Source organism: Salvelinus alpinus, chromosome 23 (assembly GCF_045679555.1).
Source record: "Salvelinus alpinus chromosome 23, SLU_Salpinus.1, whole genome shotgun sequence".
Lineage (NCBI taxonomy): Eukaryota > Metazoa > Chordata > Actinopteri > Salmoniformes > Salmonidae > Salvelinus > Salvelinus alpinus.
This window is the reverse complement of record NC_092108.1, coordinates 44,341,456-44,365,660: the sequence shown is the minus strand read 5'-3', so window position 1 is coordinate 44,365,660 and position 24,205 is coordinate 44,341,456. Positions and strand designations below refer to the sequence as shown.

Here is a 24,205-nt window from a genome sequence, read left to right as displayed (position 1 = left end):
TGGTCTTGAGTGGATGCAAGCTTCAACTGGAAGCCAGTGGAGTGTGCGGAGGAGTGGGGTGACATGGGAGAACACCAGGCGGGCTGCAGCGTAAATTGCAGGGGTTTGATGGCACAAGCGGAGAACCCAGCCAACAGTTAGTAGTCCAGACGGGAGATGAAAAGTGCCTGGATGAGGACCTGCGCCGCTTCCTGTGTGAGGTAGGGTCGTACTCTATGGATGTTGTAGAGCATGAGCCTGCAGGAGTGAGTCACTGCTTTGATGTTTGTAGAGAACGACAGTTGTCCAGGGTCAAGCCAAGGTTCTTTGCATTCTGGGAGGCGGACACTGTGGAGTTCTCAACTGTGATGGAGAGGTCTTGGAGCGGGCAGGCCTTCTCCGGAAGAGCAGCTCTGTCTTGTTGAGCTTGAGGTGGTGGGCCGACATCCAAGCTGTGATGTTGGCCAGGTACGCAGAGATGCGTGTCACCACCTGGGTGTCAGAAGGGGGGAAGGAGAAAGGTAGTTGAGTGTCATCGGTATATCAATGATAGAAGGGACCATGAGGACATGACGGAGCCGGGGGCCTAGAACCGAGCCCTGGGGAACACCAGTAGTGAGAGCATGTGGTGTAGACACAGATCCTCTCCACGTCACCTGGTAGGAGCGGCCTGCTAGGTAGGATGCAATCCAAGAGTGTGCAGAGCCTGAGACGCCAAGCCCTGAGAGGTTGAAGAGAAGGATCTGATGGTTCAAGGAGTTGAAGGTAGCAGATAGATCTAGGAGGACAGAGGAGAGTCAGCTTTGGCAGTGTGGAGATCCTCCGTGGCACAGAGGAGAGCGGTCTCGGTTTAGGGATCCATCTTGAAGCCTGACTGGTTAGGGTCAAGAATATTGTTCTGTTTTGGAAAGATACAGGAGTAAACTGTGATAGATTCAAAATGCAAGCAATGTCTATCTTATAAGTATGTCTTTTACATGGACACGTGTAGGTGTTAAAACACACACACACATAGACACTAGACACAAGCAGCATACACACAAACACACTCTAGGAGTTTTTTCTGGGTGACACAGGGTCAGTAAGTATAGATATTTGTAATAGTATAAACATAAGCTTGTTTTGTTTTACTTGAGTTTCACGCTTTACTGGCAATGGCCCCAAAATACATGTCAATAATTGACAGAGTACGTGGACCGGCTATTGTTTAATCTTGCTTAGAGAGAACTACAATAGTATGCACACACACACAAACATACACATTCCAACAACCTTGCCTTCCATGCCAGAGTCTGGGGCCTTGGGACCCTAGAGACAGTTGTGCTCCCTCTTGGAAGCCATCCCAATCCTAGCAAAGCTCTCTGCACTCCATCCAGTCGGCTTAAAAAAGTAAATTGCGTCAAGGAGTTTCGCTAATTGAGTCATCCACGTGTTAAATAATGTAATAAGTCGAATCCTGCCCTCCATCCATCTCTTTCTCTCTCTCTCTCTCTCTCTCTCTCCCTCTCTCTCTCACATTACATAACATTACATTAAGCAGGCAGCAGTCCCCTAAAGAGAAAGTTGAGCTCCACTGTCCAGTCAGCTGTAGTAAGGTAAATGTGCTGCCCTGTACTCACACACACAGGCTCTGAGGTCCTCTCAGGAGCAAGGAACACGCCTGTCGCATGGGATCTCTGGGTAATAGAGTAGGGGAGTGTGTATGACATGGTGATGAGCAATTAACCAAAATGTCGGTAATTTTGGGGGTTTTAAACAAATTGACTAGATTTTGTTTGTTTTATTCTGAGAGCCAACAACAGGCCAATATTCTACATAGTTTTGAACATCTTGATATATTATCTTGCACTTCACGATATATCGCCAATGTCAAATATCATGATATTAGATTTAATCATACTGTATATCGTCCCAATCCTAAAGGCGACTGTACAGAATATCACCTTGTCTTTGAGGGTATAAAAAAATAGTGGATTCTGCTATTTCAGCCACACCCGTTTCTGACAGGTGTATAAAATCAAGCGCACAGCCATGCAATCTCCATAGACAAACATTGGCAGTAGAATGGCCTTACTGAAGAGCTCAATGACTTTCAATGTGGCACCATCATAGGATGCCACCTTTCCAACAAGTCCCTTAGTCAAATTTATGTCCTGCTAGAGCTGCCCCGGTTAACTGTAAGTGCTGTTATTGTGAAGTGGAAACATCTAGGAGCAACAACGGCTCAGCCACACAGTGGTAGGCCACACAATCTCATAGAACCAGACCACCGAGTGCTGATGCGCGTAGTACATTGTCTGTCCTCAGTTGCAACGCTCACTAACGAGTTCCAAACTGTCTCTGGAAGCAACGTCAGCACGAGAACTGTTCTTCGGGAGATTCATGAAATGGGTTTCCATGGCCGAGGAGCCGCACACAAGCCTAAGATCACCATGCGCTATGCCAAGCGTCGGCTGGAATTGTAAGGACAGATGCTAGGAGACGAGAAGCAAGTACAGGGAGTACAAGGGACACAAAACAACATTAATGCTGATTCGGGAAAGAGTCAGCATTAACGTGATGTGATGGAGTATTAACATAACGTGATGGAGTCCAGGTGAGTCCAATGAAGCGCTGATGTGTAATGATAAGCAGCCTGGCGACCTCGAGTGCCAGAGAGGGGGAGCGGGAGCAGACGTAACAGGAGTGGGAGTATAAAGCTCGCCACCATTGAACTCTGGAGCAGTGGAAATGCATTCTGGAGTGATGAATCACGCTTCACCATCTGGCAGTCTGACGGACTAATCTGGGTTTGACGGATGCCAGGAGAACGCTACCTTCCCCAATGCATAGTGCCAACTGTAATGTTTGGTGGAGGAGGAATAATGGTCTGGGGCTGTTTTTCATGGTTTGGCCTAGGCCCCTTAATTTCAGTGAAGGGAAATCTTAACGCTACAGCACTCAATGACATTCTAGACGATTCTGTGTTTCCAACTTTGTGGCAACAGTTTGAGGAAGGCCCTGTTTCAGTATGACAATGCCCCCGTGCACAAAGCGAGGTCCATACAGAAATAGTTTGTCGAGATCTGTGTTAAAGAACTTGACTTGCCTGCACAGAGCCCTGACCTCAACCCCATCAAACACCTTTGGGATGAATTGGAAGGCCGACTGCGAGCCAGGCCTAATCGCCCAACATCAGTGCCCGGCCGCACTAATGCTCTTGTGGCTGAATGGACAGCCAACACAGCTTTCACTGCTATGCAGTGTCTTAGACCGTTGCGCCACTCAGGCGCTGTACAATTTGACTGGTTGGGAGTGGCCTACAGTACTACAGTAAAAGCAAAATAATCATAGCAAAATAAAATAAAAACCTTAGTGTAACAACAGTTTTAGTAAGTAATACTGAAGTTGTGCACAATTATCAGTTTCTATTTAGGTTTATGTCGCCCATTCATGGTCAGTTAGAGACACAGTAGGACCCAAAAGCATAATCAATGCTCTAACTCCCCCTTGCGCTGGTCTGGAGCAATGAAGTGGTGACGCAGGGTACCGTACTAAATCACGAATTACCTCTAAGTCCCGTGGCGTAAGCTCGCAACTTTTAAAGAAGGAACCATTGTAGTATGCTTTTTTATCTCAACAATCCTGTTTGTTTCTAGCATTGTCCCAGATCATATCTAGGAGTTAGTTTAGCCAATTTATCTGGCTTCGTGTTACATAAATGTATGGTTGCAAAATTCTAGTAACTTAATATTCCCTATTTGTTCCAATTCCTGCTTACTCCGTCTTGAACCAGGAATTTATCAACCAGGATTTCTGGAAACCGTGGGATTTGTTTTGTTGCAACCCTACAGTACACAGTCAAATAGTCTCTCAATCCCTGACAACAGCAGTGATTAGGGTCTGAGATTAATGACGGACTCTCTTGGTAACTTCAAAAATGGAAAATAAATTGTTCCAGGGAGGTTTCTCTCCAGACAATTCTCCCAACAAATCACGAGGCTGAAAAGACCCCTCTCTTTCTTCTCTTTCTCTCTTCTATATCTCTCTCCTCTATCTCTCACTCCATCCATCATACTCCTGGTAGCAAGTTGTACGTGTGGTCATAATAAGACTGACATCACTGTGGAAAAAAATCCCTCCACTCTTTCCTCTCTTCCTCTACTGTATTCTATATCCTTTCTCTCTCTCTCTCTCTCTCCTCCACCGGTATTATCTCTCTCCCATCTTGTCTATTATCTCTCTTTTTCTCTCCTCAATCTCCCCCTTCATTGTCATCCTCCTCTCCCCAGCGTCCACTTCTCCCTCTCCATTATCACACCGTTTTGCTGTGTAAATGTGTCTGTGGCATTAGTAGAAAGGTCATCTGTTGAGCCGTTCCCCAGTGAAGGGCGGCCTGTCTAAACTGCCTGAGATGTGCGCTGTGTCCCAAATGGCATCCTATTCCCTATTTAGTGCACTACTTTTGACCAGAGCCCTATGGGCCCTGGTCAAAACTAGTGCACTACAAAGAAAATAGGTTGCCATTCGGGATGTAAAGTGACCTTCCTGTAGAGAAGGTCTATGGAGGCCTCGATGGGTAGCACTGTGCTCTATGGTCCTTAGGGAGTTAGTATTTCTATGAATAATAGTGTGACATTGGTCCTTAGGGTTCTAGTATCTATGAATGCCATCTGTGAAAGTCAAACGTCGCTTAACCTCGTGACATGGATTGATGTGACTAGGGGTAGGGTGGATGGATGGAGGCAACCGTCTCCCCCCCCATCACTGTGGCTCCTCTTCCAATCAGAGCTAGAGAACCGGGTCACACCACAGCCACGCCCTTCATGATTGGCTGGCTGGGGATGATGTCACATTCCGATTGGATCATCATCCTTCGAAGTCAAGAACATGTACAGGAATTAAAGTTACTCTGAGCCCATAGGCAAAAGCCAAGGGAAGTTTGTCAGAAGTCTTTAAATGCTTTTACCACAGGCCCCAACTGAAATTATGTCTCTACCGATGTAGCAGGAAATGCTAATGTATTTCACTAATGAGCCTCCCCATGTGTAATATGCATGTTTATCGAGTCTCCTTAATAATTTAACTGCAAATTAGTTGATAAGTGGGGCTAGGTTGCGCATGATGTGTGTGTGTGTACTGATTCAGTGTGTGTGCGCACGCGCGTACATGTGTGTATTTGTACTGATAAGACACGGCAGATTCAAATGGAACGCTGTGGTTTAATATCGATGAAGATTAGATGAAGCCTGCAGCTCAGCCGAATCCCAAAATATGATTTGATTTTCTGTTTCTATCAGTGGTGCAGCGGGTATAGTTTAGTATGTGATAATCCTCATCTGTGGCCTTAGCTAAATTAATTCATGTGTGGTGTAATGGAACACACATGGTGATTTGCACATATGGGTATAATAAGCAGGATGATCATGGTGTTCTGTTCCCACATTCCGCCAGAGGAGGTTCATTTACAGCAGTCAGCTTGATAATAAGCGGTGATTAGAATGAAAAAATAAGTCTCTCTTTGATTCTCTCTTCTTTAGCTACTGGTATGGTCTGGTAAGCCTACTCTGAAAAAGCTAGTCATGTACTGTAATGATTTTCAGTCAATAAATGCGTGAGAAAATAACAGCACTCGCACATCTGAATTGGCTTGTTGCAGCTGCGTGGGAATAACCCAATGAAATCTTTGAGGAATGAAAAACCCGCACACTGCTCTTGCCAGTATCCCTGAGATCGTCATAATAAAGTCTGGTTTTGTAGGCCCTTAACCAGACTTAACCCAATGGGAACAGATGTCACTTCAATGTTCTCTTAACACTAGAACCACTGGGCCTCGAGGGACCCCTCTTCAAGCTAACCAGCAGTCATTCTGACTGCAACATTCTAACCGTGTAATTAATACATTTCATCAAATCAAAGTTCATTTTTCACGTGCGCCCGAATACAACAGGTGAAATGCTTACTTACAGGCTCTAACCAATAGTGCAAAAAAGGTATTAGGTGAACAATAGGTAAGTAAAGAAATAAAAACAACAGTAAAAAGACATTGAGGAATAACAGTAGCGAGGCTATATAGAGTAGCGAGGCTATAAAAGTAGCGAGGCTACATACAGACACCGGTGAGTCAGGCTGATTGAGGTAGTATGTACATGTAGATATGGTTAAAGTGACTATGCATATATGATGAACAGAAAGTAGCAGTTGTGTAAAAGAGGTGTTGGCGGGTGGTGGGTGGCGGGACACAAAGCAGATAGCCCGGTTAGCCAATGTGCGGGAGCACTGGTTGGTCGGGCCAATTGAGGTAGTATGTACATGAATGTATAGTTAAAGTGACTATGCATATATGATAAACAGAGAGTAGCAGCAGTGTAAAAGAGAGGTGGGGGGGGGGGGGCACACAATGCAAATAGTCCGGGTAGCCATTTGGTTACCTGTTCAGGAGTCTTATGGCTTGGGGATAAAAACTGTTGAGAAGCCTTTGTGGAAAATCATGTGGATATATTGAAGCAACATCTCAAGACATCAGTCAGGAAGTTAAAGCTTGGTCGCAAATGGGTCTTCCAAATGGACAATGACCCCAAGCATACTTACAAAGTTGTGGCAAAATGGCTTAAGGACAACAAAGTCAAGGTATTGGAGTGGCCATCACAAAGCCCTGACCTCAATCCCATAAAACATTTGTGGGCAGAACTGAAAAAGCGTGTGCGAACAAGGATGCCTACAAACCTGACTCAGTTACACCAGCTCTGTCAGGAGCTCTGTCAGGAGGAATGGGCCAAAATTCACCCAACTTATTGTGGGAAGATTGTGGAAGGCTACCTGAAACATTTGACCCAAGTTAAACAATTTAAAGGCAGTGCTACCAAATACTAGTTGAGTGTATGTAAACTTCTGACCCACTGGGAATGTGATGAAAGAAATAAAAGCTGAAATAAATAATTCTCTGTATTATTATTCTGACATTTCACATTCTTAAAATAAAGTGGTGATCCTAACTGACCTAAGACAGGGAATTTTTAGGATTAAATGTCAGGAATTGTGAAAAACTGAGTTTAAATGTATTTGGCTAAGGTGTATGTAAACTTCCAACTTCAACTGTAAGTGTCAATATGACAGCAGTCAAAAATAGTCAATTATTGTCAGCTCGTGCTTACATGGTCTGCGTTTTCACGCAATGGCATCAGTTGGATTTCATTTAGCAGTTATCCCTTGTCCTAACAGTCGACAGAAATCTTTGCCACTCTGACTTGCTTGACACACTTCCCACAAGCATGTCGCTTGCAGGTGACACAGATGTCTTGGGTTCTGTTCTTTGTGCATCTGGCCACCTGGCACGGTCTCCTCCTTGGGAGCTGTGTGCAATTTGGCTCGCTCAAAGGCTCGCGTGGAATCTTTGCTGCTGCCTTGGCCCTCATATGTCTCTTAAATAGCCCATATGCCAGACTGGGCATGGTGTTGTTGATGCACTGCTTGAACAACACGTGTGCGTTGATAGCAGCCAAGTACACAGCAACGGGAGCGGCGGGAGCCTCCTTTCACAGAGTACAGCCGTGCCATCCAAGTAGGCCATAGTAGACTACTTGGACTGGTGGACTGATATAGGGTACACGCCACTTTGAGATTATGATTAGAGTATACCAATGCAATAGAATGGCCCGCCATGTTCTTCATTCACAATTGGTGATTACGTCATTAGGCATCGTTCGCTTCCCCTCGCTCAACAACTCACCCATTCTCCCTTTCTCCCCCATCATACTTTACCTCATTTATTTCATCTGTTGTTGTATGTGTGAAATTAGTTTCGGTATAGTTTAGGTTCAGTTTCGAGGACAATTATTAGGGTGATTATCAACTGGCCACTTCCAATGTTGGGAGAAGGAGCAGAGCAGGCCCTACTGTCGGGAGGAGGAGCAGAGCTGGCCCTACTGTCGGGAGGAGGAGCAGAGCAGGCCCTACTGTCGGGAGGAGGAGCAGAGCTGGCCCTACTGTCAGGAGGAGGAGCAGAGCAGGCCCTACTGTCGGGAGAAGGAGCAGAGCAGGATCTACTATCGGGAGAAGGAGCAGAGCAGGCCCTACTGTCGAGAGGAGGAGCAGAGCAGGCCCTACTGTCGGGAGAAGGAGCAGAGCAGGCCCTACTGTCGGGAGAAGGAGCAGAGCAGGCCCTACTGTCGGGAGGAGGAGCAGAGTAGGATCTACTATCGGGAGAAGGAGCAGAGCAGACCCTACTGTCGGGAGAAGGAGCAGAGCAGGCCCTACTGTCGAGAGGAGGAGTAAAGCAGGCCCTACTTTCGGGAGAAGGAGCAGAGCAGGCCCTACTGTCGGGAGGAGGAGCAGAGCAGACCCTACTGTCGGGAGAAGGAGCAGAACAGACCCTACTGTTGGGAGAAGGAGCAGAGCAGGCCCTACTGTCGAGAGGAGGAGCAGAGCAGGCCCTACTGTCGAGAGGAGGAGCAGAGCAGGCCCTACTGTCGGGAGAAGGAGCAGAGCAGGCCCTACTGTCGAGAGGAGGAGCAGAGCAGGCCCTACTGTCGGGAGAAGGAGCAGAGCAGGCCCTACTGTCGGGGGGAGGAGCAGAGCAGGATCTACTGTCGGGAGAAGGAGCAGAGCAGGCCCTACTGTCGGGGGGAGGAGCAGAGCAGGCCCTACTGTCGGGAGGAGGAGCAGAGCAGGCCCTACTGTCGGGAGGAGGAGCAGAGCAGGCCCTACTGTCGGGAGGAGGAGCAGAGCAGGCCCTACTGTCGGGAGAAGGAGCAGAGCTGGCCCTACTGTCGGGAGGAGGAGCAGAGCAGGCCCTACTGTCGGGGGGAGGAGCAGAGCAGGATCTACTGTCGGGAGAAGGAGCAAAGCAGGCCCTACTGTCGGAGGGAGGAGCAGAGCAGGCCCTACTGTCGGGAGGAGGAGCAGAGCAGGCCCTACTGTCGAGAGGAGGAGCAGAGCAGGCCCTACTGTCAGGAGGAGGAGCAGAGCAGGCCCTACTGTCGGGAGAAGGAGCAGAGCAGGATCTACTGTCGGGAGAAGGAGCAGAGCAGGCCCTACTGTCGGGAGAAGGAGCAGAGCAGGCCCTACTGTCAGGAGGAGGAGCAGAGCAGGCCCTACTGTCGGGAGAAGGAGCAGAGCAGGATCTACTGTCGGGAGAAGGAGCAGAGCAGGCCCTACTGTCGGGAGAAGGAGCAGAGCAGGATCTACTGTCGGGAGAAGGAGCAGAGCAGACCCTACTGTCGGGAGAAGGAGCAGAGCAGGCCCTACTGTCGAGAGGAGGAGTAAAGCAGGCCCTACTTTCGGGAGAAGGAGCAGAGCAGGCCCTACTGTCGGGAGGAGGAGCAGAGCAGACCCTACTGTCGGGAGAAGGAGCAGAGCAGACCCTACTGTCGGGAGAAGGAGCAGAGCAGGCCCTACTGTCGAGAGGAGGAGCAGAGCAGGCCCTACTGTCGAGAGGAGGAGCAGAGCAGGCCCTACTGTCGAGAGGAGGAGCAGAGCAGGCCCTACTGTCGGGAGAAGGAGCAGAGCAGGCCCTACTGTCGGGAGTAGGAGCAGAGCAGGCCCTACTGTCGGGAGAAGGAGCAGAGCAGGATCTACTGTCGGGAGGAGGAGCAGAGCAGACCCTACTGTCGGGAGGAGGAGCAGAGCAGGCCCTACTGTCGGGAGGAGGAGCAGAGCAGGATCTACTGTCGGGAGGAGGAGCAGAGCAGGCCCTACTGTCGGGAGGAGGAGCAGAGCTGGCCCTACTGTCAGGAGGAGGAGCAGAGCAGGCCCTACTGTCGGGAGAAGGAGCAGAGCAGGATCTACTGTCGGGAGAAGGAGCAGAGCAGGCCCTACTGTCGGGAGGAGGAGCAGAGCAGGCCCTACTGTTGGGAGGAGGAGCAGAGCAGACCCTACTGTCGGGAGAAGGAGCAGAGCAGGCCCTACTGTCGGGAGAAGGAGCAGAGCAGACCCTACTGTCGGGAGAAGGAGCAGAGCAGGCCCTACTGTCGGGAGGAGGAGCAGAGCAGACCCTACTGTCGGGAGGAGGAGCAGAGCAGGCCCTACTGTCGGGAGAAGGAGCAGAGCAGGCCCTACTGTCGGGAGGAGGAGCAGAGCAGGCCCTACTGTCGGGAGGAGGAGCAGAGCAGGCCCTACTGTCGGGAGAAGGAGCAGAGCAGGCCCTACTGTCGGGAGAAGGAGCAGAGCAGGCCCTACTGTCGGGAGGAGGAGCAGAGCAGACCCTACTGTCGGGAGAAGGAGCAGAGCAGGCCTTACTGTCGGGAGAAGGAGCAGAGCAGGCCCTACTGTCGGGAGGAGGAGCAGAGCAGACCCTACTGTCGGGAGAAGGAGCAGAGCAGGCCCTACTGTCGGGAGAAGGAGCAGAGCAGGCCCTACTGTCGGGAGGAGGAGCAGAGCAGGCCCTACTGTCGGGAGGAGGAGCAGAGCAGGCCCTACTGTCGGGAGGAGGAGCAGAGCAGACCCTACTGTCGGGAGGAGGAGCAGAGCAGACCCTACTGTCGGGAGAAGGAGCAGAGCAGGCCCTACTGTCGGGAGAAGGAGCAGAGCAGGCCCTACTGTCGGGAGGAGGAGCAGAGCAGGCCCTACTGTCGGGAGAAGGAGCAGAGCAGGCCCTACTGTCGGGAGGAGGAGCAGAGCAGGCCCTACTGTCGGTAGAAGGAGCAGAGCAGGCCCTACTGTCGGGGGGAGGAGCAGAGCAGTCCCTACTGTCGGGAGGAGGAGCAGAGCAGGCCCTACTGTCGGGAGGAGGAGCAGAGCAGGCCCTACTGTCGGGAGGAGGAGCAGAGCAGGCCCTACTGTCGGGAGAAGGAGCAGAGCAGGCCCTACTGTCGGGAGAAGGAGCAGAGCAGGCCCTACTGTCGGGAGGAGGAGCAGAGCAGACCCTACTGTCGGGAGAAGGAGCAGAGCAGGCCTTACTGTCGGGAGAAGGAGCAGAGCAGGCCCTACTGTCGGGAGGAGGAGCAGAGCAGACCCTACTGTCGGGAGAAGGAGCAGAGCAGGCCCTACTGTCGGGAGAAGGAGCAGAGCAGGCCCTACTGTCGGGAGGAGGAGCAGAGCAGGCCCTACTGTCGGGAGGAGGAGCAGAGCAGGCCCTACTGTCGGGAGGAGGAGCAGAGCAGACCCTACTGTCGGGAGGAGGAGCAGAGCAGACCCTACTGTCGGGAGAAGGAGCAGAGCAGGCCCTACTGTCGGGAGAAGGAGCAGAGCAGGCCCTACTGTCGGGAGGAGGAGCAGAGCAGGCCCTACTGTCGGGAGAAGGAGCAGAGCAGGCCCTACTGTCGGGAGGAGGAGCAGAGCAGGCCCTACTGTCGGTAGAAGGAGCAGAGCAGGCCCTACTGTCGGGGGGAGGAGCAGAGCAGGCCCTACTGTCGGGAGGAGGGGCCAACAGTGGAAAACCATTTAAATAATGACATGCCCTCCTAAAACTGGTTATAACTCCAGTTCTGTTTGTGATATTACGCTTCTAACAACAGCGTTGTGTTATATAGACTTATTTAGGAAAAGTCAAGGACGGAAGGGGGCATGACTTTAACATGGCAGAGTAATAAAATAAATACGTTAATGAGCAGTCAAACTGACTGCTTTTAGCAGTTCTCGTGGTAATGGTTGAGATACAGTTGTGAATTTAAAAAATTTCGATGTGGGATTAACTCAACGTTGAAGCCATGCCTTTAAAAGCTTGGTTAAAGGCAAGATAAAAAAAAATATGTAGGTTAGTGACTTGGAGGTCCCATTTGTTATGGACATTGATACAGTGTGCCATTGAAATAATGTGGAAACAACATTGACTCAACATACTTACGGATGTACCAGTGGGCGGGCACACGCACATACACACAAACACACTCACACACTGTTTAAACTCTGCGGGTGGAAATGAGTCACTAAAATCCTAAATTAAATGTCTCCATTTGACGAATGACATTTTATTTGCCTGCTGTATTTTTTTTCCCCTGTCATTTGTCACACAGAACAGAATGCTTAAGACAGCAACCCAGGGTCGTGTTCATTAGGGATGAAACGGGGAACAGTTATCCAAACCGAAGTGAAACAGGGAGGTATTTTCTGACCTTGTTCAATAAGAAAGGCTAATTATCAAATCAAATATTGGGCCCTAAGATGGGCCCTAATGAACATAGCCCAGACCTAAATCCCCTTTAAGAATAAACCCAGGGCGACAGCAACAGCAGGGAGTAACTCCCTGTAGTCTATATGAATATCAAAGCTCCGCTCTCAGTGAGTTTTCTGAGATAAAGAAGTGTGTCCCAAGTGACACCCTATTCTGTACTGCACTACTTTTGACGAAGGCCCATAGGGCTCTGGTTAAAAGTAGTGCACTACATAGGGAATAGGGTGTCATTTGGGACACAGCCAGAGACTGTAGGAGTGATGGGATGTCTGTAATTCTCTGATTCTTGAATGTGAGAGAGCGAGAGAATAGAGAGATAGAGATCTACCATGGAGCGGAGGTGTGTGTGTTTGGTATTTTTGTCTTGTGTGTCTTATATCAGCAGTTGATTTTCTCACTCTAGCTGACCTCTCTCTCCCTATCTCCCTCCCCTCTTCTCACCTAGACGCCAAGTCCTGCCCAAAAAGCGAATTCCAGTGCGCCAACCGCAAGTGCCTGGCACCTGTCTACGTGTGCGATGGCGATGACGACTGCGACGACGGCTCTGACGAACTAAAATGCTCCTCCCGCCACTCGCCAACGACCACCTGCGGCCCGCACGAGTTCCGCTGCAACACCTCAGAGTGCGTGCCTGTCATGTGGAGCTGTGACGGCGACCCAGACTGCCCGGACGGCTCTGACGAGTGGCCGGAGCGCTGTGGGAGTGAAGGGTCGCAATCGCGACGCAGGATGAACTGTACAGTGGAGGAGTTTCGGTGCGCAAACGGGGAGTGTGTGAGGCTGGCGTGGAAATGTGACGGGGATCCGGACTGCAAGGATAAATCGGACGAGGCGGATTGTCGTAAGTGAATGGAAATGTTTTTTTCTCTCTCTTAGATACATATTAGGCCTTATTACACTGCATTATTCTTAGCCCCGGGCTCTCCTAAGCTCCAGCATCAGACTTATCCCATATTCACACCAGTATTTCTAAACCATGGGCTAACAGACAAACACAACATGCAACCAATGTGACATTCTATCTATGTAGAGTCCTGCATGGGCATTACATTTAAGCCCAAGTCCCACACACACCCACGACCGACGTTCAAGACCTGTCCGAACTACAGTAACTTCCTCCATTAGTTAGCTGCTTGTCTCTGTCTGTCTCCCGCTCCTCACTGCCACTGCTCTGCCTGTTTGGGTAACCATAGCAACGGCTAAGTTTTGTGCTGCTCCTCGAGCTAAGTGCAGTGTGAACACGCCTGTACATACACATACATGCATACAAAAACACTCAAATTCAGAGCAAAACTCATATACAGACATGTGTAACACAATTAAATGGTACCGTAACCTCACTCCCCAGTTTAAACTGTTTCCTCTTCGCTATCGAATTGGTACCTTTTCGGTGGCGCAACTGGCTAAGACGTTGTCACCCAAAGTGACCACGTGACTCTAAAATGACTCTAAAATGACAAAATACATTATTTACCATTCATTTCTATTGCGCACAAAGTAATATGAAACACAACCAAACCAAACAGCAAATGCATCCAACAAGTTTGCAGAGTCACAAGCTTGATGTAGTCATTGTGTGCTAGGAATACATTTTTGACTACTTTAATAAACATAAGTGAATTTGTCCCAGTACTTTTGGTCCCTTAAAATGAGGGGGACTATGCACAAAAAGTGCTGTAATTTCTAAACAGTTTACCCGATATGGATGAAAATACCCTCAAATGAAAGCTGACAGTCTGCACTTTAACCTCATAGTCATCGTATCATTTCACATCTCGTGGCAGAAAGTGTGTTTTGCGTGCGCTACAGACAACTATATCGTTCCCGCTAATGCAGGACTTAAAAAAAAATCATATTTATATTTAACCCAGCTTTTTCAGGGGGTGCTGCAGTACCCTCGGGACCCTTACTTCACGCAGCTATGCCCAGCCCTAGTTGCTAGGCAACCCATTAATGTCCTTGAGCGTTTAAAAGCCCTTGAATAATATCGAGGTCTTGGGTTTGACAAGAAAGCCAGGGCCGGGGAGAACGATCATATCGCTGTGTCTCTGTGGCGCGTTTGGCCCACCACACAATCCCTGGCATGTAGCATTATTCAAAGTGACTGGTAACTCACACTTATATATATTATTCACTGTTATGTGGCCCGTGCTTTTGAATAATAATGAGATCTTCAGTTTTGACAAGAAAGCCAGAGCTAGGGCGAATTACATCGCTGTGTCCCTTTTGGCCACAGCAAGTTTATCGGTCGCGTACACAGCTTTGCGGATGTTATCGCAGGTGCAGCGAAATGCCTATGTTTCACGCTCCAACAGTGCAGCAATATCTAGCAATACAATAACAATACACACATAATCCAAAAGTAAGTCATGTCAGAACAAGTTCAAGCTACACTGTTGTTATATTATGATGTAGCACACATACCTATTGAGTTACTTGTAGTACATTCAGTAGTAGTACAGTGTACTGTATGTGTAAACTGTATTCTCTGTATGTTGCCCATATACAGGAATCCAACGCACAATGCAGTGTTTCCCCGAGCTAGATTCTTTTCCAAGCAGGGTGTTAAATCTAGGTCCTGTTCAACCAACCTTTTTAATGAAAGACAAATGAAGATTACAGTTTTTTCCAATTGCTAACACACTAAAATGACAGGTACAGCACAATTATTTCAACTGACACACAGAGAGCAAAACCTCTTCTCAAGTCTCCAAAAGTCTGAACACATTTTCTGCTTTACACACATTTTGCAATTCAAAATGGCACTTTTTAAATACACTGCACACGGTTCTCTGCATATGACAAAACAATCTGACATAAAGTCACATGTTTGCCATTTCAAAACACTGCCATTCAAAATGACACTACATGAGCTAATTGGCCAATACCTGTGCCACCTGGCCAAACAATGGTTAATTGTTACCACTTCAATCAGGAAGTAAGCACTATGAAAAGACCACAGGTGAGCACCTTTTGTTTTACAACAACAATGGAAGCAGTTGCAGAGAGAGGAAGAGGAAGAGGGAGGGTGAGAATGAGAGGGGGAGGAAGAGTGAGAGGTAGGGGTAGAGCTGGTAGAGGAGTTCATGGCCAAAGAAGACAACAACTTTCAAATGAAATCAGAGCAACCTTAGTTGATCATGTCATCAACCATGGGCTGACAATGCGAGAGGCTGGACAGAGTGCAGCCCAACTTGAGCCGTTTTACTGTCGCCTGTGTCATCCGGACATTTAGACTGGAGTACAGGTATGTAACCAAAATGTCTTTCACACTATGTAGTACACCCCATGTCATAGTGTATCAGTTGGGTGACACCTGTTTACTTCATGAATGGCTAATGTCATACACTAACTGCACAAATGTCCTGTAGAATTGACTCTACTGTGGGGGAAATATCTTTAGGCTGCATTGTCCAAGCCCTATATTTTAGTTTTTTAGTTTTTCTAAAGGACTGAGAGACGCAACCATGGTGGAAGAAGAGGCCAAATGTTCACCGGGGTACAGGAAGCTGCCATTGTAAACTTGGTTTTGGAAAATAATGAAATCAGATTACGAGAAATTCAAAGCCACATCATCCAAGACAACACCATATTCAACAACATTCAACGAGTCAGTCTGTCCACATTGGCTCGCATTCTCAAGCGAAACCAAGTCAGAATGAAACAACTTTATAAGGTGCCGTTTGAGAGAAACTTTCAAAGAAACAAAGAGGTCAGACGAGCATATATGGTACAATATTGACTGCAGTACACTACACGCAACATTGTGTCCCAGTGTGCTGGATAACACCATATTGACTGGTTTTGTTCTTTGTTTTCAGGGAGTACTGAAAATGGATGCTCATGCAATCCCACATGAGTTCATCTTTATAGATGAGGCTGGGTTCAACCTAGCAAAGACCAGAAGAAGGGGGAGAAACGTCATTGGCCACAGAGCCATTATAGATGTTCCTGGCCAACGTGGTGGGAACATCACAATGTGCGCTGCCATCTCCAATACGCATGGTGTCCTCCACCGTCATGCCAACCTTGGACCATACAACACAGCCCATATTCTGACATTTCTGGACAGACTCTACAACATTCTCATACCACCAGAGCGTATGAATGATGCAGACCATCAAAGAACCCGGTACGTTGTAGTATGGGGCAACGTGAGCTTTCATCGTGCAGCCCCAGTCCAAAACTGGTTTGCTGACCACCCACCATTTCTCGTGCAATACCTCCCACCATACTCACCATTTCTGAACCCCATAGAAGAGTTATTTTCGGCATGGCGGTGGAAGGTATACGACCGGCAGCCCTTTGTGCGCATGCCTCTTGTGCAGGCTATGGAAGAGGCATGTGATGAGATTGATGTGAGTGCGATTCAGGGATGGATAAGGCACTCAAGGCGCTTCTTCCCTCGATGTCTGGCAAGGGAAGATATTGCCTGTGATGTGGACGAGGCGTTGTGGCCAGACCCAGCTGTGAGACGAGGCGTTGTGGCCAGACCCAGCTGTGATGTGGACGAGGCGTTGTGGCCAGACCCAGCTGTGAGACGAGGCGTTGTGGCCAGACCCAGCTGTGATGTGGACGAGGCGTTGTGGCCAGACCCAGCTGTGCGGCAAGATGCTGCCTAATTATTTTTCTTGCCTCTTTTTTTCTATATATTTTTTCTGCACATTTTTTCTGCAATTTTCTTTTTCAGTTTACTGTTTTTTTGTGATTTTTGTTCAGTCCAATGTAAATATATCTGCTGTGCATATGTTGCACTTACTTGTTTGGTGAAAAAAAATATATATAATGTTTCAACAGCATGTGTGTACACGTATATCTGCAAATATTTCTGTGCATCTGAAGAATTTTCTACAATTTGAATTATTTTAGTATTATGGCAAAGCATACTAAAAATGAGAGTGCTTTTCATTATGCCCAACAGTGTGTAGTTGGTAAGACAAAAATCTAGTAATATGAATGAAGTGTGTGCCATTTCGTGCAAATGTTTGATTTTGATAATGCTATATGTAGTTTTGGTTGCAGTGCTTCATTTTGCAGGATATGAGATATTTTGCAGTTTGGGTGTGTGGTTTTGTGAATTGTGTTTAGTATTTTGATAAAACCAGCCTAGTTTGCAAAAGTGTGTTTTAGCAATTGGGAAAAACTGTAAACAATGGTAGGAGAAAAACAGCCACCCACAACTCTGTTGATGTGTTGCAAAACCCCTCTGAGCTATCGGATTCTACTGTTGGTACAGTATCTACAGTATGATTAAATAATGTGGAGAGGCATTCCCAGCCGCAGTCTTGCCTGTGTATGAGAGTGTGTTTTCGTGTTGGCGCAGCACTAGATTAGTGGGCCTTAATCAGATCCCACCGCTGTTAAATTTACATGAACGTCATATAGCAGACGCTCTTATCCAGGGCGACTTACAGTAGTAGTGAGTGCATACATTTTCATAATGAATATAAATGAATATAGGGGAAACTGTATATTGTTTATAGATCTCCTCTTTACCTGTAGTCTAGTTTCAATGCTCATTTTTATCCATTTTTCCCCCCATTTTTATCCTCTCTCTCCATCCTGTGTGTGTGTGAGTGTCCGTGCGCATGAATGCATGTGGGTATGTCCGTGTGTGTGGGTATGTCCGTGTGTATTTGTATATTTGTGTGTGTGTGTGTGTGTGTGTGTGTGTGTGTGTGTGTGTGTGTGTGTGTGTGTGTGTGTGTGTGTGTGTGTGTGTGTGTGTGTGTGTGTGTGTGTGTGTGTGTGTGTGTGTGTGTGTGTGTGTGTGTGTGTGTGTGCGTGCGTGCGTGCGTGCGTGCGTGCGTGCGTGCGTGCGTGCGTGCGTGCGTGTGTATGGATATGTCCTTGTGTGTGTATGGGTATGTCCGTGTGTGTGGGTATGTCCGTGTGTGTGGGTATGTCCGTGGGTATGTGTGGGTATGTCTGTCTGTGTGGGGGTATGTGTGTGTGCTATAGCTCTGCTGACGTGCCGCCCAGATGAATTCCAGTGTGGCGACGGCTCCTGTATCCACGGCACCAAGCAGTGTAACAAGGTCCATGACTGTCCTGACCAGAGTGACGAGTCAGGCTGTGTCAACGGTAGGAAGGCAGTTTCATGTCTGGGCTAGGGAATTAATGGCGACTGGGGGGGTGGACGTGGCTCCACTCTGGCCGTTCTACTCTGGCCTCCATCTCGTGGCAGGATATCGGTCACATGTCTGTCTGTGGCTGGCTGGATGGATGGATGACTGAATGTCTAGCTGGCTGGGTGGATGACTGGATAGCTGGCTGGCTGTGTGTGTATGGCTGGTTGGCTGGCTGTCTCTGTCTGTCTATTTATGTATCTGGCTGGCTGGCTGCTTGTGTCTGTCTGGCTGGCTGTTTGGCCAACTTCCTAACTGGCTGGATGTATGTCTGGCTGACTTTTTGTCTGTCTGTCTGTGCCTGTCTGACTGCTTCTCTGTGTATGTCTTCCTGGCTACCTGTCTGTAGCGAAACGATTTCCCCGTCTCTCTTCCTGCAACAGCCACTAAGTGTGAGGGGCCCCTGAAGTTCCTGTGTAAGAACGGAGAGTGTATCGACAGCGCTAAGGTGTGTGACAACGTCAAGGACTGCAAGGACCGCTCCGATGAGCCCAAGAAGGAGTGTGGTAAGGACACGTGCACACACACACACACGGGCACACACACACACACACGGGCACACACACATTGTAAATATGTTGTTTGAATCCACAAATCACATTACAGTCAAAGGATTCAAACACCTTAAAGAGGTTTATTTTGTCTTATTATGCCTCTAATTCTTAAAAAAAAAGAAATCCTTGACAGTACATGTACCTTTTTGTCCGTACAGCAAGGCTGACACAGAGCAGTACCTTGCTAGCTGCTTTGCCTTTGTCTTATGCAGGCCTGTAATCTGAAGGCCATGTACTGTTAGCCTATGTACATGGACTGCTAAATATCATTACCATAAGTTTGCACTCATATCCAAAGCTGTTCAGGCATGACACAAGGGGCTGGTATTTCAGTCTGTTCAAAGTAAGATCTTTTTTTTATTTTTTTTTTTAAACACACTGAGAGAGTCCTCTTCAAAGGGATTATGGTCACTTTACATCCAATCCCTGCTCACCAGCCACTTGCCAATCACCCATGGTTCCTCATGGTCTCAACCTGTCGTGTAGTAGAGGACTGGAGTGATCTGTGAACAGTGTGTGTGTGTGTGTGTGTGTGTGTGTGTGTGTGTGTGTGTGCGCACGTTTGTGTGCATGCGTGCATGTGTGTGTGAGAGAGGTAAAGAAACTGTGTCTGTCTTCTGTCCCTTCCTTTTGTAACGCTCCCTGTATCTCACCTCTCTCTGGGTAAAGACAAAATACAGGTGCCTCGTGGTGTAGCGCCTGGCCTAATTGTGCCTCGTGGTGTAGGCCCTGGCCTAATTGTTAATTTCCCTGATTGTTGTAGGGCTTACAGACAGTGAGACAGACAGTTTGTCCCAAATGGCATCCTATTCTCTACTGTATATAGTGCACTGCTTTTGACCAAGGATTATTTTGTTTTATTATTCCTCTAATTCTTAAAAAAAAAAGTTTCCTAGTAATTATTCTCCTCTTTGACTGTGCTTTTTTGGCTTCAATTGCATTTCTTCCTTTAACTTATTTGGCATGCTTGCTCTCCCAAAGTTGTTGAATTGTTGTGCTTAGTAATTGTGCTTGGGGTTTGGGCAGTATCTAGATTTTCATACCGTCATACTGTTTCTGTACTATACCAGGGTATACGGTGTTACCGGAAGTACACACTAGGGCCGCTATTTATTTTGGGAAATAATGAAGTATTATAATTGTTATTTTGTATTTCTTGGGGGGGGGGGGGGGGGACAAAACCATTCAGGTAACAGGGACTTTGATACAGGAGGAGATTGAATGTCTCTGCTGTAGTCAAGAAGCTTGATCTTGACATCTAGTCATTTAGCTAGCAAGTTAGCAAATCAAATGCATAGCTGGAGCCCTGAGCTGGATATAATTCATTTGACACATCTTAAGATTTATTATAGTTATACTTAACTTATCGTTAGTTATAAGCAGTGGCGTAGCACGCACCTCTGTTTTTTTAAACGGTATTGTATTTCGATATACCCCGGCATACGGTATAAACAGTATATCGACCCAAGCCTAGTTCGTGCTAGCAAGGTTCATCCTCCTGGCAGAGGCAACCAGGTTTTTTGGCTAAAATGTCCTGGTACTGGGTAAAGTCCATGATGCCGTTGACCTTAACAAGGGCCCCAGGACCAGTGGAAACAAAACAGCTCAATAACATCAAAGATCCGCCACCCTATTTTACAGTACATATGGGGTTCTTTTCTGCTTGTGCATTCTCGTTTCGGTGCCAAACCCACCACCAGTACGGCATCGGTAAATTAAAGTAGGTTCCTCTGGAAATGTTTTTCATGTGGGTGTCGAAGGAGAGAGAGAGGTCAGAGTCGAGTGTAAGACCGCGCCGTCTATTTTTAACAACAGGGTTGTTAAATAATAATAATTTAGGTTTTGTATGAATTTAGGTTCTGTAAGTTTACTATTTGTGTGACGTCACCGGGTTTCATTGACAGATATAGTTGAGTATCATCAGCATAAGAATGAAAGTTGATTTTGTTTTTGTAAATTACATCTCCTAGGGGTAACATGTGCAATGACAACAATAACGATCCCTAAACCGACCCTTCAGGTACGCCGAATCTGACACGGGTTATGGGCGAGGATTCATTATCTAATTGAACCGTCTGTCTGACAGATAGGAGCGAAACCAAGAGTGCGCCTGACCTTGAAGAGCAACATTTGTCTCTAGGCGCCTGATGAGAATGTGATAGTCGATAGTATCAAGCGCGGAGCTTAAACTGAGAAGCATTAGTATAGAGAGAGTGTCGTGGTAATAAGTAATAACAAGTAATAAGGCATTAGTGACTTTTATACGGGTGGTGAGGTCAAAACCAGACTGATAGGATTCATAGATCGAATTTGGAAAATCTGTAATTTGCTGTGCCACGGATTTCTCACGGACTACACACTGCCAAATCCCTGGAGGAAGGGGAGGTAGAGGGGGAATGGGAGGTAGAGGGGGAATGGGAGGTAGAGGGGGAATGGGAGGTAGAGGGGGAATGGGAGGTAGAGGGGGAAGGGGAGGTAGAGGTGGAAGGGGAGGTAGAGGGGGAAGGGGAGGTTGAGGGGAAGGGGTGGGGGAGGTACAGGGGACGGGGAGGTACAGGGGACGGGGAGGTACAGGGGGAAGGGGAGGTAGAGGGGTGGTGTAAGGGTGAGATTAAAGAAGTGAGAAGAGGGTGGAGAGAACATAAGAGAGGGAAGGGCAAGGAAGGAGAAAGTATGAAACCGAAACAGAAATCCCAAAGGGAGCTCCTCTCCCTTCTCTCGTTCTCTCTCTTTCTTTTTTCTGTCTCTCCATCTGTCTCGTCTCTTTTTAACTCCTTTTCTCTCTTCCTTTTTTTTCTCTTCCCTTCCTCCCCCTCTCCCTTTCTCCATCTCTCCCCCTCTCCTGCCCCCATCTCTCTCTTTCTCTGCCCCTCCCCCTCTCTTCTCCTTTTCTCTCTCTCCTTCCCTCCCTCTCTGTCTCTCCGACTCAGGGTCTCATCAGGCTTTATTGCAGCTCATTAAAAGCGTGTCCACAGACACCTAGCTCATCCCTCTGCTCGCTCAACCCTTCACTTGCAAGATGTTCCCCTTAAAGCGGAGCAGCAAACACACTCATGTTTATACAGCATACGGTAGACACACCAAGACACAGATGCCGTAAACCACACACACGCACAGCACGCACACACCTATATACTCACACAAACATTTATACACAGACACAACACACACGCACACAAATGTATAAGCATATTTATAAGCACACATTCACAAACACACACACAGCGGCCAGGATAATGGGCCCCAATTTACTCCAATTTACTCCCCTCAACCTTAACGCTGCAAAAATAAACCGGAGTGTATTTCTCGGTGCGCTCAGGCGTGTATTTTTATGTATTTGATATTTTACCGTTCCATTAGAAATAAAAGCCTATTAGCACAAGTATTGATTGAATGCTGTATCATGATGCAGCCTTTCTCATTTGAACACAGGCAGATGCTGCTTTTGTCCCCGGATGAGCTTATGAGGAGCGCCGATGCATTAGAGGTTGAAAAGAGAGAGGGAAAAGGAGAGAGGGGGGGAGGGAGATAAAAAGGGATAGAGAGAGAGAGAGAGAGAGAGAGAGAGGGAGAGAAAGTGTGTTCGCACGTGTGTGTGTGTGTGTGTGTGTGTGTGTGTGTGTGTGTGTGTGTGTGTGTGTGTGTGTGTGTGTGTGTGTGCGTGTGCGTGTGTGTGAGCACATACAGGTAACTGCCAAAATAACGGAAACACTTGAGTAAATGAGGGAAATAAAGTGTATTGGAAGCACTGGCTTGCAAACAGGTGTGATTCCTAAGTTAATTAACATACCATTATGTTGGGCAGGCCATTATTTTGGCTACCATGGCTATGCCCCATAGGATGACAATTCCCCCATCCACAGGGCACGAGTGGTCACTGAATGGTTTGATGAGCATGAAAATGATGTAAGCCATATGCTCAGTCGATCTAAACCCAGCTGAACACTTATGGGAGATTCTGGAGCGGTGCTGGAGACAGCGTTTTCCACCACCATCAACAAATCAACAAATTATGGTATTTCTCGTTGAAGAATGGTGTCACATCCGTCCAATAGAGTTCCAGACACTTGTAGAATTTATGCCAAGGTACATTGGAGCTGTTCTGGATCGTGGTGTCCCAACACCTTATTAAGACACGTTGTCTTGGTGTTTCTGTTATTTGAGCAGTTACCTGTGTGTGTGTGTGCGTGTGTGTATGTGACAGGAAGGTCCTTTGAGGCTACTTGAGTGTGAAAACTGTGGCAGCTTTCCAAACCAGCTCTCATGAATAGAGAGGAATGATTTAGAGGTCACCTGCCAAATTGAACACCTTTCACACACACTAGGCGGAGACTGGCTTTTCACAAATTGATTGTGATGCATCTTTCTTCTTTTCCTTGAGCTAGCCCAGGGCCTCCCAAACCTTTTTGGCCCACGACCCCATTTTGATATCTGAAAATTCTCGCGACCCCAACCATATGGAGAGAAAAAAAAGAATGTCATGAGATGGTCGACAGTGTGCACCTCATCTCTGCTGTCACATCCAACCTGGATCGATATTTGGTTTTAATGCAGACGAGAGCACTGAATCCAGCTGCACACAGATATGAGCCGGCAAAGGGTAGCCTAGCATGAGTTTTATGGTGCTTTCAAAAAAACTGAGAACGAGGTCAACTCATGACATCAGTGATCTTTAGGTCGGAAAGTCGGAGCTCTAGAAAGGGGCCTGAGTTCCCGAGTTGGAGTTCCGAGTTGGATGACCGTTCAAAGTGATTTTTCCCAGTTGTTTTGAACGCACTGACGTCTGAGATTTACGATTTCCCAGTTCTGAGTTCCCAGTTCTGAGTTCCCAGTTCTGAGTTCCCAGTTGTTTTGAGTTCCCAGTTGTTTTGAACGCGGCATTAATGCTCAGAGGGAGACCGCAGGGTATTCCCTTTGAGTCAGGAACCAAAACTCCTCTGTAGTGACCCATGAATGCGTTGTCTGTCGCATTCGGTCACGACAGCCCGATCAGCTGTTTGATTCCACTTACTGGCATGTCAACTGATCCAGAATCACAGTCAAACGGATTGGGAAGTAGGTCCGTCCCAAAGTGCTCTTCCAAGCGTTGGAGGTGAGCAGACCACTCGTGTGGGACACTTACTGATGCTGTTTTCTGTTATTTTCTTTCCTTTACACAGAAAGTCAACCAGATCTTTTTATTTATTTATTTTTTACAACAGTTCCTCTCTCAATGCAAAAAATATTTCCAACACTCCCCCTCGATAACCACCAAGGCTGTGTGAAATAGAACATCATCATGCTCTGGTCTCATATCTCCACATAGTATTGCAAACAGGCGTGTGCGCAGTGGATGTAGTTAGATGTAGTTTACAATCGAAGTTACCTGCTGCAGTATCTCTGAGTTCTGTGCCCAGCTCTTTTGCCGCCAATTGCTCTAATTGTATCATACAGTGTGGTCCATATGGCAAAGGGAG

General features: G+C 47.6%; 1 protein-coding gene across 3 annotated transcripts in view; it reads left to right on the top strand.

Moving 5' to 3' along the window:
• Positions 1-24,205, top strand: part of LOC139551130 (low-density lipoprotein receptor-related protein 8-like) — a 170,050-nt gene that overhangs the window by 107,706 nt on the left and 38,139 nt on the right. For all 3 annotated transcript variants that reach the window (XM_071362540.1, XM_071362539.1, XM_071362538.1), the window contains 3 exons: positions 12,513-12,908; positions 18,029-18,151; positions 18,579-18,701. In XM_071362540.1, coding sequence (XP_071218641.1) covers positions 12,513-12,908; positions 18,029-18,151; positions 18,579-18,701 — 642 coding nt within the window. The remainder of the gene's footprint in view (positions 1-12,512; positions 12,909-18,028; positions 18,152-18,578; positions 18,702-24,205) is intronic.